The 20,045-nt window shown below is 38.1% G+C and overlaps 1 protein-coding gene across 4 annotated transcripts in view; it reads right to left on the bottom strand.

The window, feature by feature from the left end:
• Nucleotides 1-1,321: 1,321 nt before the first annotated feature.
• VEZT (vezatin, adherens junctions transmembrane protein) overlaps nt 1,322-20,045 on the bottom strand; it is a 50,197-nt gene continuing 31,473 nt past the window's right edge. For 2 of the 4 annotated variants that reach the window (XM_069000334.1, XM_069000336.1), the window contains exons 7-12: nt 15,893-16,040; nt 12,757-13,088; nt 11,929-12,122; nt 7,702-7,802; nt 6,349-6,556; nt 1,322-2,488 (exon numbers count right to left, since the gene is read on the bottom strand). In XM_069000334.1, coding sequence (XP_068856435.1) covers nt 1,908-2,488; nt 6,349-6,556; nt 7,702-7,802; nt 11,929-12,122; nt 12,757-13,088; nt 15,893-16,040 — 1,564 coding nt within the window. In that variant the 3' untranslated portion in view covers nt 1,322-1,907. The other 2 variants (XM_069000343.1, XM_069000352.1) reach the window with 1 other exon arrangement.

Here is a 20,045-nt window from a genome sequence, read left to right as displayed (position 1 = left end):
TAATCTTTACAGGTTACAGAAGAATATACTCTACCACTAAGAGAAGGCTTATCTTCTGAATACACTATGAAAAGCATCTGATTTTTTTCTACAACCTCCTCAAGACATCAGCCACTCAGCTTCCAGTCACATACACAAAATAAAGGGCACAGAACACAGTGTTACTGGTCAATGAAAAACGGCAAAACATTCTCTTCCCAAAACCGGTGTGTGAGGGAGAAGACAGGCATCATACAGTGAAAGAACATTGTAAGTCATACTCCCTTCCCTATCAATTGATATTTCCCTCTTTACCATCTGTGAAAAAGTCCACATATTTCACAGTGTTCATGCAAAATCACTAATAGAGGACAGAGAGGTTGAAAGAAAGCACTTGTTGAAAGAAAGAAAACACTCGTCAAGAGTTCCACCCTAATCTGCTGACCTGCAGTACCTTCTCCACTTCCCATGACAGCATCCTAGGAAAGATATTGCTCTGCACCACCAGCATCTAAAAAACCCTTTACTCTATAGAATCTGTAAACCCAATAAATACTCTAAGTAACTGATGTAGTGTTTTGTCCTGGAAGTGTATCCAGGTCCAAGTAGAGTATTCCACACAAAGAAGTGGTGCTCTTGCCATTAGAGACATGGGAACTTTACTTCATTTTGTGTCACTGAGCAAAAGGAAGAGAGGGCAATGAAACCATTATTCAGCTCCTCTGTGAGGTGAGCATCAATTTCCTGCTCCTTGTAACACCACCACAGAGAAAAAAAGCAACTCGCATAACCTCATACCAAACATCCAGACTTCATCATCAGTTAACTAAGTTACAAGAAACAAAATACACAACTGTAGTTCTCTCATGGATTCTTAATCCTGCAGGTTAAAGTTGTCATCTAAGGAAAAGTGAAAGAGCATTAGAGAAAAGCAAGTACAGTGTTCAAACAAAATACTGCATGTTGTTAAGCTCTCAGATAATTTCTGTTAAGAAAATTACTTCGGGACATAAGCAAAAATGTACAATCGATCATTGTATCAAATCAAACAATTACGTTAAGGTTCAATTTACAAAAGGTTAACAAATAATTAATAGCTGGCTTAATAAATAGGTGTTCTTCTCATCTCTGTCAATCCAGCAGATAGCTTCTAGCTGTCTATAGTACTTTCTACTGGTGTGCTTATAACCTTCCCTAAAATTTACTTACAACACATTTCTCTAACATGAATTACAACTTAAAGAAATCATTTATTAACCCTTCATAAAATTCTAAATAAACCTTAATATGAAGCATGACTAACTTTATACTATTTCAGCCCCATACCCCAGGACACATCACATACTAGCTCTTTCAAGTTTTTATTTAAAATCCTATGTTTTAGCTGGGTGCCACATCACTAGTTCCAGAATCACAAATGCCTATCGTGGCTTAGCCAACACGCTGCAGACACAAGAAGTGAAACAAAAGTGGTGAGGGAAGATCACAGGGAACAGTTCAGGTTCTTCCAAAAGAAATGTCCTGGCTTTTTTGTTGGAACCAACGTTGATACCATGACAAAAGAATCAAAGAGCAAAAAAATGGAGTCTGTTGTAAATCAAAACATTGTTTTTCCTTCTTTTTAGAAACAAAAAACAATATGTTAAAATATAAATAAATAAAACAGAAAACACAAAGGTAAATTCCAACCCCCATCACTAGGATCTTAAAAGGGGAACAGCCATCTATTTCTTGGATGCAGCCTAAACTTCTCTTACCTGCAAATTTTCAATATATTTAGAAATCCTAGTGTATCAGTCTTAGGGAACATGATGTATTATATTTAGGTCTCCTTTTTTTTCCATCCAATATTTTCAACTTCAACCCCCCACCATAGTTTTTTTCCCATCAAATTGCCTGCTGTTGGTTTAATGAAGTTCTGCTCAGACTTATAATTTTCCTTCACTTTCAGAGCCCCTCTCTCCATTCTCACAGTTTTCCACAAGGTCTTCAGTCTCTTGTGTCTTTTCTTCCTCCTCTTCTTCCTCTTCCCCATCATCTCCAAAAGTCTCTTCCTGCATTGTAGTAAAAGTGAAAGACCTGGCAGCAACTTGTGCAGCCAGACCAGATGTGAAGTTAAAATCTGTTGATATGTGGAGCTGGGCCAGCCTATCCTTGATTTTTGAATGTAATGCATCCTTAGAGGGAGGTTGTGAAGCCTCTACTGCATCCACACTGCTTGGCTTGAGTTCTTCAGCTTCCCCTTCACACTGATAATACATTCTTTTTTCAGCCCCCATAGAAACATCTTCATCTGCAGTACTGTCTTTGTTTTTCTCCATCTCAGGATCTTCATACAAATATTCTGTCCTGCTTTTATCAGCAGCATTCAGTTCTGGATTAGAGTCTTTTTCTTCAGATTTTTCACAACTTTGGATGCAGTCCTGCTTTTCTGTATCTGAATTCATATGTGATTCCACATTATTTAGTAGCTTCAGTGGTTCTACAGGAGACAAGGGTTTCACTGCAGCTTAAAAAGGGGGAAAAAATTAAATGATAACTAAAAGCAAGCTGCTATATATAAATAATTTATTTGCCTGAAAAGATGCAAGATTATAAGGGTCAAAATTACTTTAAAAAATCCCAAAACAACAGAAACACAACCCACTCCAGAACTTAAAATAAAAGTGTTTTCTAATCACAAAGCTGAGCAAAATGTGACAAGTACTTATAACTATTCCTTAAAATCTGTGATGTGAAGAGACAGCACAAAATTGATGGTTTAAAGCCACCATCAAACACAGAGGATGTGTTCAGTGTCAAAGCAAAACCCAAGTAAAACTACTCTACTGCAAACAGATTTAAATGTCTTCTTGTGAATAAGTTTACCTAGTCCATTAAAGACAGCTGGTACATGAGAAAGTCCTTATAGGCAATATCTGATCTCATACACCACAACATACAAATACAACACGTATTCACACAGTCAGGTCAGGTGTCCTCACAAATAAAGTGTGGTTTAATTTAGCCTCTCTTGAAGTTAGTAGCAGCAGCGAGTCCCATTGCCAGCAACGGGATGCTTGCCAGGAAGTCTCTCCTCCCAGTGTTAAGGGTTAGTGTAACTCGGTACAATCACTCCTTGAAGAACAGACGTCTTTCGTTTTAAGAAAACGATATAATGTCCATTTCCAAGTAACAGATTCCCTAAACTGCAGCAGCTCCATTATAGCAGCAGCACGAACATAAATGAGAGCGGCAACAGCAGATTCCCAAGTTGCATTTCCCTTTCTAATTCCATTCTGACTTTACCCCTGTAAGCAGAGATGAAAATAACTCTGGGAATACACAAACTTTTAACGGGAAACAAAATTTACGGTATTAGGATTTTTCAACCGCATCCTATTTCAGAAATATTCATTTTAGCTAGCTGAATGCAGGCACATCATTATGGTTGTCACATTGATAGTTACTGTCATAGCACACTGAAAGACTGTGGAGTTGAATGTGTATTGTACTGTTTGCTTTAAAGGCTTACATACTAAAGGAGCACTGCACCAGACTCATCTCAGTTGTTTGTGGGGCAGTTCTTTACCTGTCCCGTAAAAAATATGCTGCTACTTATTTCTGCCCATTTCTTTGAAGAGACAGGAATATGCACAGTAATCTTATTTGGGAGCAAACTTCTTGCCTCCTTCCTCCAAAGAATACTTTGAAAGGCAAAAATTCTCCAAAAATAGGTACTTGAGATTGGTAGCTGGCCAATTTGTGGAGTTGACAAGTTAATAAACAGGGTGAAATTCATCTGTTTTGAGAGCATGGCTTTCCAAGTCTGATAAATAGCTATATATCAACTGCTTATGGACAAGGTGGGAGAAGGGGAAACAGCTGGATACAACACAACCACTGACAGAACTTTTTTGCAGGGAGAGGTTAGGGAAAGGCTAGAAGTGATTTTGCACCAGAAGAAAGCTGTTTTACACTGTCTGACAAATGGAAACAAAGCCACTAACAACTTAGCAGACCTTTTCAAAAGCACTTCCATTTAGTGGCCCAACAGGAGGCCAAAGGACCAGGAACATAAGCTTACCTGCACTCCTATGAACTACCTACTACCCAGCCTGTAAGAACTATTAACGTGGTACTGGGCCTTGGAAAACTTGCTTTAGTCTAGTGCTCTGCTAAGATGGTATTTTTTCCTTCCGGAATCCAACCTATCATCACCAATTGACTTCATGCTGTGTTCTTGAGACATATCAACTTGTTAGTAGCTGGCCTCTTATGTGGAAACCCTCACCAGCCCCTGCTTAAACAAACCAAAAATGCTGATGTCCTCATTAGGACAAGTCGTAATGGCTAGCTGGGTGCCTTGACTAACAGATTAAAGTCTTTGAATATTTCAGGATCTTTTTCCACAATAATCGCAAGTAAGGAAAATACAGGACTTCTGGAATTTGATTGTCCTGTAAAAGCAAGATTCAAGAGGACTATGGAAAAGTAGTATCATTGGCTTGGGCCAATGGAGACAAGAATATGAAGCTTTCTGGGTTTAAACCTTTGAGATAAGGCAAGTCAGAAATGTGCAAAGATCATAAAAATGTCTCTTTAAGGACTGACTTGTGTATGGATAAATTAAACCATATTATGCCAGGGTCCATTACATCATATTTACTGACTTGTGTTTCTTTTGAAGAAATATTGAAGGATTTCCTTAAAAAAGAGTAGAAGATGTTATATCTGGTGTCCGTATCAGTCTGTCAGATTAGACACACACAACCTGAGCCAAAAGGAGACAATATTAATTACTTTCATGAACTGCTCTCATGTTTAGTCCCATGCAGCTGGAGAAAATCATACTTTCTTCCCTCCTCACCATTTTATCTCTAATCCTAAACCAATGTAATATCTATACATGGAAAGGAAAAGGAACCAACATGAGCCACAAAGGCTTTCTGGTGAACAGTTACTACAAACTACAGGAGTCAGCTGACTCTTTCCAGCTATGGCCACAGATGGCCTGAGGATATGCTGATCTGGCCAAGTATCAGCTGCTAACTTAAGGAAATATCCTAGGCAAATTCTCCTGACAAGAACTCTTCCTGCAGGAGTCACGAAGTCAGTCAAGGCTTGAACTGGAGGTAGGATCCTTTCTTCCTCCAACAGTTAGGGAAGACTTTTAAGAGATTTATGTGAAGAGTTGTGTGATGTTGTATCTAACACCAGAGGGATAATACAGAAATCCTACTCCAGAGCAGACTCTGGTGCAATCTGATGTCTCAGAAGAAAAACAATAAGAAAAACAAGAAGAAAAACAGTACCAATGGTCAAGTGATCTCCTTTACTGCAGTTGTAGCTTAATGGAGTTAAAGAACAAAGTTATAAAGAACAGATATTTTTTATGGTTTTATGTCAAAAGAGACAGTCTCATAAATAGGTATGGTCTGTTACTTTGTGTTCCCAGTAAATTACTGAAAAATTGCAATCCATGGTCTTTTTTCTGGTAGACACTGGCAGAGGCAGAATCCTTGGATATGGTGCCAGTCTTGAGGATTGTTTTTCATAAAATAGAACACAGAACTTTTTAGGAGCTTTTCCTAACCTGTCTTTAAGAGGAAGAAATAAAAATAAAAAAATTTAAAAAACTACTGCCAATTTAAAAGACAGCAAATCAAATAGCTCAAGCAGTGGGAGGAATCAAGTTGTATCCAGTCTTATTGCTGTAACAGACAAACTGTCTTGTTGAGGCAAGAGAAATTTTCATATTCCTCTTTTCAAGTGCAAGTGGATGGAGCTACCCAGCAGCCCTCAGAGTTAGTAAAGGCTAGTTTGAAAGAACTCTTCTTCTTAGATGGTTTTGAAGGGGGGGGGGTTTGTGAAGATGTTCTGCATTCACTCTCCCATGGAAACAAAAGCCAGTTTTATTCTTTTATGAGCCTCTAATATTTCAAAGAATAGCTCTTCATTTTAACCTATATACTTCTGTATGTCTGGGATAATTTCTGGTGGTTTCTTTAAATTCTGAAAAGTAATTTATTTATGCACCCTGATAAAAATTCATATTTACTGGAAAGCCATGAAAGAAAGTCAGTTCAATCTGCATGGTTTATAGCCTGACAACTCTTTTTATGCTGTCTTAATATTCTTGTGTGTTTAGTATTTTAGCTCAAGTGTTTTGCTTAAAGCCAAATTCCCATTTATCCAAGTTCTTTTCAATATATAGTAAAATGATTGCTAAAATATAAAGAGATGGAATGACAAACTAAGACCACACAGCTCTATCAAAGACACTACTACAGCTAAGCACTGTCTGAATTCTAACATAATCTGAAATTCATGACAAACAGACACCTATATTTTCTAAGGAAGGAATTAATTTTCTAAAGAAATGCTTACCATGTTCACTGAATAGTAGCTGTTTCCACTTCTGTCTTTCAATTTCTGAAGCTTTAAATCCCAGTACAGATTTCAATTCTTGTAACACCCTCTTAGATTCCTGTCTCTCTCGCTCTTGTCTCTCTATTTCTTCTTGGGAAAAGCAGTAAAAATCTTCCCTTTTATATTCATTATCTGTATCTGAATAATCAACATATGCTTCCAGTTCCTAAAGAAAGAAAGAAAGAAGGAAACTCTTGATCATCCTCGTCAATCCTACAGTCTGATTCATGATCAAGTAGTGTCAACACAAGCCAACCACAGTAATAGGACGGAGCCCTGTTTGAGCAGAGCCAGTGGATCTGACACTGCTCTCGGTGATAATCTGTATGATTTTGGAGCAAGCCCACTCATTGAAGGTTAAAGAGATTTACCTTCATACACAAGTAGGATCAAGGGATATACCTTGAAAATGGGAGTCCATTTCTCCATAATTACAGGTGGAAATAAGCAATGATGATGTGGGTTTATTTTTTTTAAATTTACACCATAATCAATTCTTGGTAGTCAGGCATCTTGCTAACCTAACATATGTAAATCCTTATTAAGAGGATATAGAGAATAGCAAACTTTTCCTCCAATTTTAAATGTATTGGATCACAAGCATAAAAAAACCAGAGCAGCATTTATGTTGTAACAAATAACCAGTAAAGCAATTAGTCCCATCTTTTTGATATGGAAAAACATCTAGAGGGAATATATGTGGGGGAGAAGCAAGGGAGGGACAGAGCAGAACACAGGTGTTCAGTGTGCTTTCAGAATGCATCTGCTCTCAGTTCTGGGATGGAGGAGGCCTGCCTCTCTTCAAGACAGCCCAACCATCACCCAGGAGTTCCTCAAACAATACAAAATTGTTTACTGTTACAGTAAAAAGGTATCCAAAAATGCAGAGACTAAGCAAACTGAAGGCAGGACGGTTTGTGCTCGAGCTTGTCATTTTGCAGCTGTGTCAGTTTATCCAGCAATATGCAAATAGGACTCTATTTCATATACTGCCTTTTAGCAATTCTCAGTTTTTTATTTATTACTCTGACTTGTGTTGCTGCTCTCCTTTAGTCACTCACTTTCTAATGATATTTACAAGAAATGAATACTAGTGCTCTTTTTTCCAGGATGGGGAATACCTCCCCATGGAACAGCAAAAGGAATATACACAATTTTTTTCTACAAGTCCAATTTTGAAGTGGCACTGGCCACTTACTTGTCTATCTTGGCAAGACAACAAGGTCACTGCACAAGCAACTGAAAAAAAGAATGGATACAGCAAATAATCCCCAGTTACTATTTTAAATTATCCTTTTCTTTTTTTTTTACCTGCTCTTCAGGGATTGGATCTTTGTTTTCTATGTATATGGCAGGCTGTGTTAAAGGTACTGTAGTATGCTGCAGGTTGTCACAGGAAACTTCAATTTTGCCTTTAGGGGAAAGAAGAAAAGGGATTTAAAAAAAAAAATTGAAAATTGGAAGATGTTTCTGACTCCCTCAGGCAGGGTCCAGGTATTTTCATAAGAAGGATTTGCATACATAAAAAAACAGTGAGAAGGCTGGTTAGGTTACACTGAAACACTGTTAGAGAGCACTTAAATAACTTGGCTGTTTTGACAGAAGCTGGGTCCAATGGAACTTGTGCCGAAACACTCCCACTAATGGTGGAACTAACATTGAAACCTCAGAAATTTTATAGGCTTTGAAAACCTGCAGATTGCAAGCAAAATCAGTAAAACCAGAGAAGAGACTTTCTTCACAAGTTTAAAAAAAAAAAATTATAGCTAAAACATCTTCAAATAACTGGAAAATATTGGAAGAAATAATTAAGGAAGATATTTGTGAGGTAGCAGGGAGACAAGTAACAGCCAGTGTGGATTTGTTGAAAATAGAAGATGTTAATTTTTCAATGCAGTAATAGGCCTTATGTTTAGAAAGAACCAAAAATGTTCTGCATTTTGTTTTCAGTAGGACTTTTGACATGGTGTCCTGACATTCTCATAAGCAAAATGCATAGGCCAGGAAAAGTTGCTATTAGGTGCACAGAACAGCCTCTTGGATCACCACAGCATGGTTACCATTTTCAGACCAGAATACATTGAGTGAGGATTTGTCTCAGGTCCAATACTCTCTATTATTTCCAATGGGGGAAATAAAAGTGTTACATCTCATTAAATCTGCTGATATGGGGATAATCTGCAAGAACACTGAAGGGCACCATTAGAATAAAAAATAACACTGGAAAATCAGAGAGACAAGCCAGGCTGAAATGCATTTGATCCAGCAGTTTGGTGACAGTGGCTGCAAATTTTTGTGCTTTGGAATAGCCAAGTGCACAAATACATCACAACTGACTGGGAAGCACCACTGAGAAAGAGGTGAGGAGCCTCACCATCAACTCTATTCTGCTGCAAGCAAAAAGCTACACTACAAACCAGGACATACAAGCAACAGCACTGACTGTTAGGCACATGAAATAGTATTTCTACTCTGGCACTGATCAGGCTGTGGATGGAACACAGTGCCCAGTCTGGGGCCCCTTCATTCAATAATACAGTGGGCCAACTACAGGGAGTATAGAGGAAAACACTGGAAATAATCAGAGGACTAAATAAAGTATAGTCATCAGGGAAGAGCTGAGAGTAATGTAGAGAAGACAGAAAGAAACATAATAATCGTCTTCAAGAATGTAAGAGCCATCAAGAGGAAATGGATTTCCATTGTGGGTGGATCAGAAGCAGTGCTTTTAAATTGCAGCAAGAGGTACTTCTAATTCAGCAATAACATTCTACTGGTAATGGAGTTAAGTGCCGGAATAGATGCCTGGAAATACTGGAAAATGTCTCTAAAGAGAGTTTTTTAGGAACAGGTAAACAACATTTACTCACAAATACTAATTTACCCCTGAGAAGGGAAATGGGTTAAATCACCTGGCCAAGCCCCACCTAACCCTATTTTCCATTTCTAATCTATACACTGAACACTTAGGGATGGTGAGATTGCAGCAGAGTACCAGGGCCTTGCTCTTATAAATATCGAAAAAAAGATATGTACATTTGCAAAGATAGAGACAGTTTAAAAGGAAAAAGGATGGAATTTAAACAGTTTGACGGTCATTGTTTCAAAGATCATTAATACAATGCTGTAACTAACCATACAGGACATTCCATTGTGTAATATTAGCAGTAGATTACTGCATGCTTAAATTGTTGAGGGTCTAAATGGTATATTAGTTTTATCAGTGATGAAAAAATGTGAAAGAATAAAGAGAAGAAGCTGAAAGTTCTAGGAAATGAGCAAAGATGTACATGTAGATGAATGATAGGTAGGTCCATCATTGCCCAAGGAATTTAAATAGAGGTGAATTCCCTTCAATGAGCTAAAGCCCCACTTGCTCTGAGGCTCTGCTCTGTACCTGACAGGATCAGTGAGTACAGGCACTGATTCTAGAAATACACCAACTCCTGTAAAGGAAGAAGCCAAATTGCATTCCCTGAAGGAACCATATGCTAAAATATATGATACATGCTGGTGTCACCATCAACAACAGGCTGACAGGAGGGTGTGAATGTTCCATCTGTTACCCTGAAAGGCTTTGCTTTGGCTGTTTAAGGTACCTGTAACAAGCCAGCTCTGACACATAATGATTCAGGGCAAGAAGCATGTAGCGCTTGCTGAAGAAGACTCACCTCTTTATAGAGATGCTCTACTGGCTGAGCTAGTTAGTTGAACTAAAGATCTACTGGAGCAAAAGTGCTTGGCATCCACTTAGACACAATGTTCTAAGCCCATGGGGTTCTTGAAAAAGGTCTTGTCAAAAGACTGATTTAGTTTTGGATAATAATGCATAAACATAAAAGATGTGCTGAGCTGCTATATTATTTCAACAGGAAGGTATCTTCTCCCAAAGAGCTTTCAGAAAGTTTTGAAAAAAAGAGACAATTTATTGAAGTAATTTACATAACATGACTGACAGACCAGCTGTTAAAATCTGTAGAAAGACAGCAAAAGAATTGAACTCGATTTCATGTACAGCTTGAAAAGGTCAACTCACAGAAGCTGGATGGTTTAGAAATATATCAAGAAAGTAAAATATTGTCAGATAAAAATAGTTTTCAATGACCAGCATAATTTAAAGCAGCTCCTGTGGAGTAGTTCAGTAAACTTGTTGCAAAATAGAGGTTCAATCCCAGCACATTTCCAGGAAAATCAGTGGGCAAAAGTGAAGCATTATTTTATTTTTTATTTCCCACGCAATCCCTTCCTTCTAGATCACACACAAGGTTATTTTTGTACTGAACTTTAAAAGGAAGCAAGTTATAATAAAAATGCCTGCTGTGAAATTTATACACAAAGTAAAAATAAAACTAAAATAACTAAAAATACTTGGTGTGTAGTCTAGAAAGAACTTTTAAGGAAAGGAGAAAAAAGATCAGTGGAACTGCAGGTTGTGGAGGGCATCAACAAAACACAACAGGTCAGCACATGCAAATGTATCAGGCTACATCTAACATCTTCACAGGCTGTTTTACACAGCACTGGGGGGGGAAGCTGTAAGACTGCACTATCAGGCTAAGTACAGAAGTTTGTTTATACCATGTCTGGACCTGCACAGAGCCTGCAAGAAGCCTCCCAGTGCTCCCAGTTCTGATATAAGCATGAACAAGGTTGGCCTGCCTGCCTCTAGGCCCACGGCAATATTTATCCATCTACTGGATATTCCACCCATACATCATTAAGAGCATAGTGCACTTCAGATTTGGATTTCTGTAGGTAACTTGCTGATACCCCAAGTTCCCTCCAATTTTCCTAGTGCAGTCTCCATTACCAGCATTTTTCAGATGCTGGGCTGTGCCTTCCTAGGACAGTAAAAATGCTCCTGGAAAAAAGAAAGATTAGCAATTACAGGTTCAATTCCATGTCAGGAGAGCCTAAGTTCAATTATTTAAGCTGGTTATGCTTCACAAGAACAGCATGGGCAGTACAGATCCCTAAGGAGAGAGACAACAAACAAGATGTTGGAATATGCTGCTCACTAAGACTTTTAAGAACACCAAAGATTAGCTCACTCTCTCTGAGAGAGGCGGTAAATGGGTATTATATGCTCAACATGTCCTCCACAATTTAAAATGTTCCAGGAAATGTGACTGTCAAAAAAGTTTCATGACAATGCCATTATCATTTCAATTAATGGCATAATGTCAATGCAGTAAATAAATGAAGATCTTGGGGGCGAGTCATTCAAATCCTACCCCTTCACAGGTGACTCACCAATCAAAGGCAAAAAGCCACGATCAGTCTACACCTGAACACATAACCATCTGAATCCACAGGTCTAACAGACTGAGTTGACATGTTTGCATTTTTTGCTGAAACAAAAGCTTCAAAGCCATCGCAGTGAAAATTGTGACATAAGGACATAGTTTTTCAAAGTGTACGGTCGTAAGACCTTCTTCAGCTAAAATTCTGATACACAGGCTGAACACTTTGATCCACTCGCCAATTTCATCTCTGAAGTGTATCCCATTAGTTGCTAAATTAATCTCTCACATTTACCTTTTTTCTTTGGATTTCTTCCACTCATTTTTTCCACCTGAGAAATGGCTTCTTCCCAGCAGCTGTTGCTTGCCTGGATATGAGGCTGAATGAACTTTAGTTTTTGTTCCAGAACCTGATGGGCTTCTGTTGTCAACTCAGGTGTCTCCTTAGTGCTAACAAGCTTTTCAAGTTCATCCTCAAGAATTATTACCCTAAGTGATGAGGAGATGAACAGCAGTAAGTAATAATAAATATTTGACTTCACTGTTCTTTCAAGTATTTAATGTAATATACTGGTATTTTCTTCAAGTTTTAAAATCTAACTCAGTCAATTCCTCAAAGATGCCCCAAAATTTTAAAATTAAAGTAATTTTTTCTACATCAAGATACATTACTCACCTGCATTTGTTATAGTAATTCCTTTATGTAAGATTGAAGGAGCAGGAGAGTCTCAACTGTTTCACCAAGTGACAAATCTTTAAGGATATTTACTAGTAGTTTATAAGGAGCTGAATGTCCTTATAAAGCATTTGGTATGTTCAAAACCAATGGAAGATAATGATGTTTTCAGATTTTTTATAAGGGAGTGACAAATGCAAGGCACAGTCTTAGTGCACTGCTTATCTTCAAATTTTCACCAGATACTCAGAGAATACCCAGGAAAAATATCAGATTCCATAGTAAACCAAGGATGTTTGAGCCCATACTGTGTAAAGATATGGCTATGATCACAAAGACTGTAGGCATCTGTCTTTTTTGCTTTTAATTGGGGATACAAGCTGACAACCCAAGGAACTTCAAGTCCAAAGCCTTCTGCATATTCTGTTAATTTATGTGTCAACTTACTCATTGAGCAGTGCCTTGAGATGAAGCTGCAAGCTGCGTACTGCTGTCTGGAGACTGTTCAGCTCTCTGGACTTCGGCTTTGTCCTGGCTGGCCATTCCAAGCCCGACTGATGCTGCGTTTCAAAGTAGCGATAGAACTCGTAGCTCCTCTTGAGCTCCTCCAAGCAGGCGGCGTGGGTGTGAGGTAGGCCCTGGGTCACATCGCACAGGATGTGGTGGGGCAGCCGCTCCGGGGACACCAAGGGCTTGGGGGACGCGTTGGCTGGGGAGAGCAGCAGCACCAGCCTCCTGAAGAATTCTGAACTCTGCCCTACCCAGAGCTGAAAGAGGACCTGCAAAACAGGGTAGGGTTAGCTCTGTGCACCTGGGAAGGCAGTCAGCCTCCAAAGTAAATGTACAGATACACCATGGGAAAACATTCCTTGGCCAGCAGCAGGAACTTTGAAACACTGCAAAAATCCACTGACTGTTTTTGAAGGGTATTCCAGAGCACAGGAGGTTCAGATCTTGTGAACCTTAGGTGACTGTTAATTCCTTGATGAAGGATATTAAATGCAATTATGCTCAGAAAGTTGTCGGAGTCCAAAACCTCATATTCTCATCAGCCAGTTTCATTATTTGCTATAATCTCTACATACCCTACAGCTCATAAAGGGCTGCCAAAATTCCAGTGGCAGCAAAGACATTTTTCCCTTTCTAAGGCCAAGTCATTTCTGCAGTCTAATAACTACTGCATTGCCCCACACCCAACCTTGAAACATAAGCCTAATTGCACTGTACTTCAACAAAAAAATGTTCTGCATCTGAAGAAACTTGAGCTGCTAACATTTCTTTTTTCAGCCAAAGTAAGAAATTCCACCAATACCACCAAGGAAGGAAAGGCTTTTAAGAAATGAATTGATTCACAATGTTATATATGGTACTAAAGAGGCCAGTCCATCTGGGAGCAAGGCAGCCCACAATTTCAATTTCTTGAGAACTTCCACTTCCAATGAAATGAAATGTTTTCTTATTTTAGAGAAGTTTGCTCAGTAGACCATGACAGAACAGCAGCACCTTTTATGTCTAAAATGAAAAGGAAAGGTTATGATACTTTTCTCTGCAATAATGGTCCTTATTAAAAGTGATCAGCTGTAGGTGATTATGAGATGCAGACTGAAACTTGTTCGCAAGCATTCCAGACCAAGGAAGACAAAATATTTACTCACCATGTCAAAAATACTTGGATGCAAATTGATAAAATATTCCAAAAGAAATTTACAAAAGATGCTTATGAGAAAAAAGAATACATGAATAACATGAAATTAATTTGGGGCACACATGCAAGACTGATTTGGCTGGGTGCAAGAATACAAAGCAAACAAATGGGCAGCAATCTCTCAAGTGTCCCTGAATGTGTAGTGCTTTGGATAAAAAGTCAAAAGCTCATGCTGTAATAAGCACAAAAGAAGACCAATCCCTTCCACCAGACATAAATCACAGGCAATGAAAAAGTAGCACACAGAAATAGTGGACTTCAGGAACTGATAACAATAATCAAAAACCTACCTGAAAAAACGCACAACGACAAGAGAAAAGGAAATTTCAGATGTATTTATGGTTGCAAGTAGCTTGCTCTGCCAATGACTACTGATGATTTTTGCTGACACTTACACAAAATATCCAACTGGCTCTCATCAGCTTAAACTGGTAGATTTTTCTCAAGTGAAAAATTTTCACTCTTTAAATTGCTTTACTTCAAGGACAAACTAGCCAAAAGACACATGCTACATTTGTCATATGGCTTAGCATGACCTGCATTTTAGTATAAAGACAAGTTCTCTCAAAGTAAAAAAACCTGAAGAGGACTGCACATACATCCAAGGCTCACCACACAAGTATGTCCCAAGGTTATCAAAGTATTTTATTACCTACACAGGAATCTGCTTAGGACTGATTTATGTTAATTTAGCTTGGTTCAGCTATACCACACCCAGCCTACATTGCTGTCTGAGTTACCATAAATTGAGATTTACTAGTTGTTGTGAGCTTAACTGTATCCAGAAAGCATCCTAACCACCTTAACTAAAACAGATTTCAGTTAAATTACTGCAAATTGCAGGTAATCAAAGACTTATCTTACAAGCTTGGGCACCTCTGATTGCTTCTTGTGCTTAAAAAGAAGTGGGTAAATTAGCAAGCTTACATGGTTGCAATTAGAACTTCAGCTAACGAAATGCAAGAAAAAAATCCCAAAAGCTCCTGTTTATTGTAGCTCTTAGCTGACAGCTAATTAAACAAAGCCTCAAAGCTTAGTAATCACTATTACTGATAGCATTTACTGTCAGAACAAAAGAAGTCAAGGTCTGTAAATTAGGAGAAAAAAATGCAACAAAAGGCAACTCCATAGAAACATAGAAGTCATACAACAATGGAATTTTCGATTAAAAAAACAATGTTAAAAGGGATCTGTCTTGGCAGAGGACCATTAGAGTACAGAAGACTTGCATTCAAATTAGATCTTCCTTCCAATTGACTCATGCAAATAAAAAATACCTAATATCTCAAAACAAAATAGATAAAAGGCCATGATATGGTTGTCACTCTGTTCAGTTAAATGTTTTTCAAAGATCAAAGAACCACACTGGCTGATGGCAGCAGGGGTCCAAGCTTATGATTTCGACTCCTCAGTGTGACTAAATGCAGCTACTCCCTTTGGCAATTACAACTAATTTGTGTCTTCTGATGTCTCTCTTTTTATTCACATCAAGAGACTAGATAAAAAAAGAAGAAAGTACAAATCTGGAAATTATTTTATTCAGCTGGGATCAGGTGAAATAAGAGAGCAAAAAATCATGTTTAAGGGGATTGATCAAGCTGATTATAGAACACTGACTTGAACTTCCATGATTTGCAGAAAAAATCCTAATGTTGTATTGAGTAACTTCTCTTTCTCTACATGCACAAAGAAATCACCTGAATGCTGATAAATGTAGAAACACATGATGAGAGGCTAATTGATTACACCTTACCCTCAGTTCAGTGTGTTGCTACAGGCTAGGATGTACAAGCCACATGAAAGATGTCTTTCATGACAACAGAAAGATTTTCACCAAGAGCCTGCATGGATGCATTAAGTCCTTCTAGGAGAGGTTACCTTGAGTGCAGGCAAGCTGAAGCCATCAGTCAAATTGTGTGCCTCCTCTTCGGAGACCTGCTCTTCACTCAGTCCCAAACCCAGCTCCTTAAAGGGGACCACACAGATGTAGCTGGTCACGTTGTCACTCTCCGAGTTCAGAGGGTAGGTTTAGCTGGAGTTAAGGTAGTAAACAAAGCCACTTTTGCATTAAACACACAGAAAAGGAAAGAAATGCTTAATAAGGTTTCTTATTCCAGGCAATTTTTATGAAAGCACATACATTCATCCCAAATCCACCTGAATCCTGTCTAATTGAAAGTTTCACAATCCTTATATGAAGCACAAGTTTTAAAGTATCTTTTAAGGATGAGAGATAAGACACTGACAAAACACTGATGTCTAAATACAAACACATAAAAAGAAACAAAAGATTGATGAAAAATCCCTGCATCCCTTATGAGTGAAACAGCTTACTTTTAAATACTGAGTTTCCAAGAGATAGTTCATGTCAATCTTAAACCAGAAATCATATATTTAACAGAGGAAAGAGAACAACTGTGCAATTTTAAGTTTTAAAGGTAGCCTGTGTTATAGACTAAACTCAGGATGTGAATTCGCTGAGTGTTCTGTCTGTGGATGGACTGCTCAGAGATCTTTACAGTAAAAGGTCTTTGACATTGCAGAAAGCTCTGTGAAGAACAGGAGCTCCCTGACTGTCATACCATTAACTTTATTGATTATATCACTGTAAAGACATTATGATCTTGGCAGGATGAATGGCAAACTGGTATCTATCAACACCATTCGGCACATTTAAAATCTCAGTAGGAAAATGTACATTTCTAGTCCTCAAAAATGCTTAAAAAGTAGGAAGCAAGCACAACATAACTGATACCAGAAGACAGATAAAATAATTCATAGACTAGGCAGCATTTATTTTAAAACAGCACTAATTTTAGGCTATCCTCAGGCTGGGGAAGAACAGTTCAAGATTTTTCCACATTTTCTGATAGTACCCCAGTCACAGAATAGTAAAATTCATTTTAAAACAGAAACCTAAACTTATGGCCATAAGTACAAAATGACATTTGTTCCACAGAAATATATATATTTGTAAAGCATTAATGAAAATATGGTCTCTTAATTTAAAGTATGAGTTTTTTCATTTACAGTTTGATCTAGAAATGGAATGCTCTCATCTCTTGCACATAAAGCCAATTAGAAGCACTTGTCTCTTGTCCAACTAATGTCTTCTGGGGAAGCTACAAGTTCCATCCACTTTCACACCCATATTTTCCAAGTGCTAAATTCTCAAAGGATTGAACTTGCAAAAGTGATTTGCTCAAGAGATGTTTACCAGTTGAGTAGAAGAACATTGCATGAAAAAGTAATATTCTGTGTCCCAGGAAACAGTAAAGCGAAGCGTCCAGGATCTAAACAAACACATTTCTCCCTCCTTTATCCCTAATGTCCAGAGGGGAAGAAGCCTATTAAGTGTTCACACAAAACCCTACAATGTAAATCAATTAGGATCAGAATATTACTGTTGTCACCAGCAGCTAGCTCACATAAATGGTGTCTATTCTAAATTACCTGACAGCACGCCCAGCAGAGGGAGCAAGCACATAGGACGAGGATGGTAACTCCATCAGAAACTGAAAAGTGAGGTCAAAACCCTTCAGGACACTTATCTTAGAAACTACTTGTACTCCTTGATAGCCTTTTCCTGCAACATGGCATTTCCAACAGCGTGAATGCCACAAAAAGCAGTTTGGACATGTGTGGATTTTTAAGTCATTGCTAAAACTAAATTCCAGGCAACATCTCAAATGAGAGGTTTAACCAAGGAGCCACTTAGCAATACTGTGTCCTAGCCAGGGATTCCCAGTGGCCTCCTGAACCTCCTGCCTTGCCCTCCTCTACTGCAGCCCTTGCACTCCCATTTCTATCTGACAGATGAAAGCAGAGAACTGATCCCATGCCCCCATTTGCTTCCTAAGGACCAAACATTTAGAAAGTTTAGACATATACACACCATTATATACAGGAATGCACTTCCTTCGAGCACTTTGATCTAGTATAAATATTTTTAGCCCTAATGTCTTCCATTAAAGCCAAAATACAGTAATTATCTTAGATTAGTTAAGTTTTTCTATGTCTCTGTGAAAATATTTAGTTCGTTTAACTTGCATGCCTTATGAGCTTGAAAGAAGTCAAAGCTACTTAATAATGAACTGTCAAATCCAGAATAAAATATCTGTACAGTGAATGTCTAACCTCTATCAGGTTAGACACTCTTATTTACCTACAGAAAAGCAAGAATGCTGATGTATCCCTGTATGTAACAATTAAACTTTTATACTTCAGTCTTCACAAGCACATTCCCATCTAAAGACCTAACACGAGGGCCTCACAGGATCCCTGGGAAATCCAAGCTGCTCTTCTACAAAATTCACACCTGCTCACCAGGGGTGAGCTAAGCATGTGATGAACTGGCTGGTCAAGGAAGAAATACAGCACTGAAAAATGCCCAAGTGTCTCTACTCAGACCTTTCAGCATGGGATATCTGATTTAGGCTTTTATAATCTCAAGAGAGTACTACTTTTTGTTTAACTTACTTCTTTTCTTGTGTGAACTTTCTCTCCCCAGTTAAAAGTTATGTGTTTTTCTAACACTTCATGATGCAATAACTAAACCTTTACAGAGGAGAAGGAACAAGTTTTTACTAGATTTACTACAGGAAATTTGCAAATTTCCCTGTGCTCAGTGCATCTCAAAGACCTAGAACGCATTTTATGTGCATTCCATCCTAATGGGGTAAGATATCACTCCGTTTAAAACACTGCTATCCAATGTCTGGTTTTATCACTAATAAAAAAAATACCACTATTTATGCCTTGACAGCAAAAAACATCACCTTACAACAAAATCCAGGCTTTTTAAGTTTACACAGTCCAATGCCCAGGTCCTACCTATCAAAATAGTTCAATGGAAATGGAGTATCAAACCATTCTGCACCAGATGAGGATGAGATTTTTAACATCAGCCAGTAACATAAACTACAGAATTTCCTCCATCCAGCTTGTATATAATTACATCAGGTTCCCATGACGCAGAACCCACAAGGCTCTTAAGACTAACATGCTGAGTGAAGCACTGCCTGAGTTACCACACAATTCAACAGAGGACAGTGCAGAGAGCTGTTGAACTGGTCTGCACGACATCCTGTAAATACTTAACCCAAAGTGCCTAATTTCTAGTTTAGACTTTCAGCCACTGCATCCTACTATAACCTTAGATTCTGAATTAAAAAGAGAAATACTCTTTTCTATGGCATTTGGTTCTGTGACTTTGAGCAATGCACTCTTGCTGACATGAACAAATCAGAGTAAGAATGGTGTAGGAGAATGCTAAGTTGTTTCTGCTAGTACCAAACTGTCCCTCCACACAAAATTGTAAGCAATATGACTTTCCATCTCATTAAACTACTGGTCCACCAAGTTTGACACAAAATGCCTGGTATAAGGCTAAAATGTGACTGCATATTTTCTCTTCTACATGGGAACAAAATTTAATTAGGGCAAAATTATTTAACTGTACTCACTGAAGGAGCTATCTAATTAAAAGAGGGTACACTAGCCACAAGCAAATATTGCTCAACTTCTAGTTCTACTGAAGTGAGAATGATAACATGCTTATGTAATTTGTTTCACCATGAATAAAGCCGTGACCTAAAATTTTTAATTCTCTGTTCATCAGACAGATCTCGTTCTAATACATTTGAGATATACATTAACATAAAAGCTTAATTTGCTCAGATAATTTTGGTAGAAGAAAACCAACTTACCTTTGAACACAGGAATATCGACTGAAAGGCTGTATTGTTCAGGAGAGGATATTTTGGTGCAAGGGAAAAAGACGGCTAAGAGGAATTTTAAACAAAATTCTGAAGGCCTCTTAAACACATCATCAACACTTACACCAAAAGCATAGGTGTCAATAATGAGACAATGTTTTCAGTACATTGAATCTTATCTCACATGGCACTGTACACAAAAAGACAAAAATTTTAAGGATGTTCCAAACCAAAAACAAGTCCCAATTTACTACGCTACCTTTTCTTTACCTTGTTTAGACATGTAATTAGATACTGTATGTTTCTAGACATCC

Source organism: Aphelocoma coerulescens, chromosome 1A (assembly GCF_041296385.1).
Source record: "Aphelocoma coerulescens isolate FSJ_1873_10779 chromosome 1A, UR_Acoe_1.0, whole genome shotgun sequence".
NCBI lineage: Eukaryota > Metazoa > Chordata > Aves > Passeriformes > Corvidae > Aphelocoma > Aphelocoma coerulescens.
This window is presented reverse-complemented; position numbering and strand designations above follow the sequence as displayed.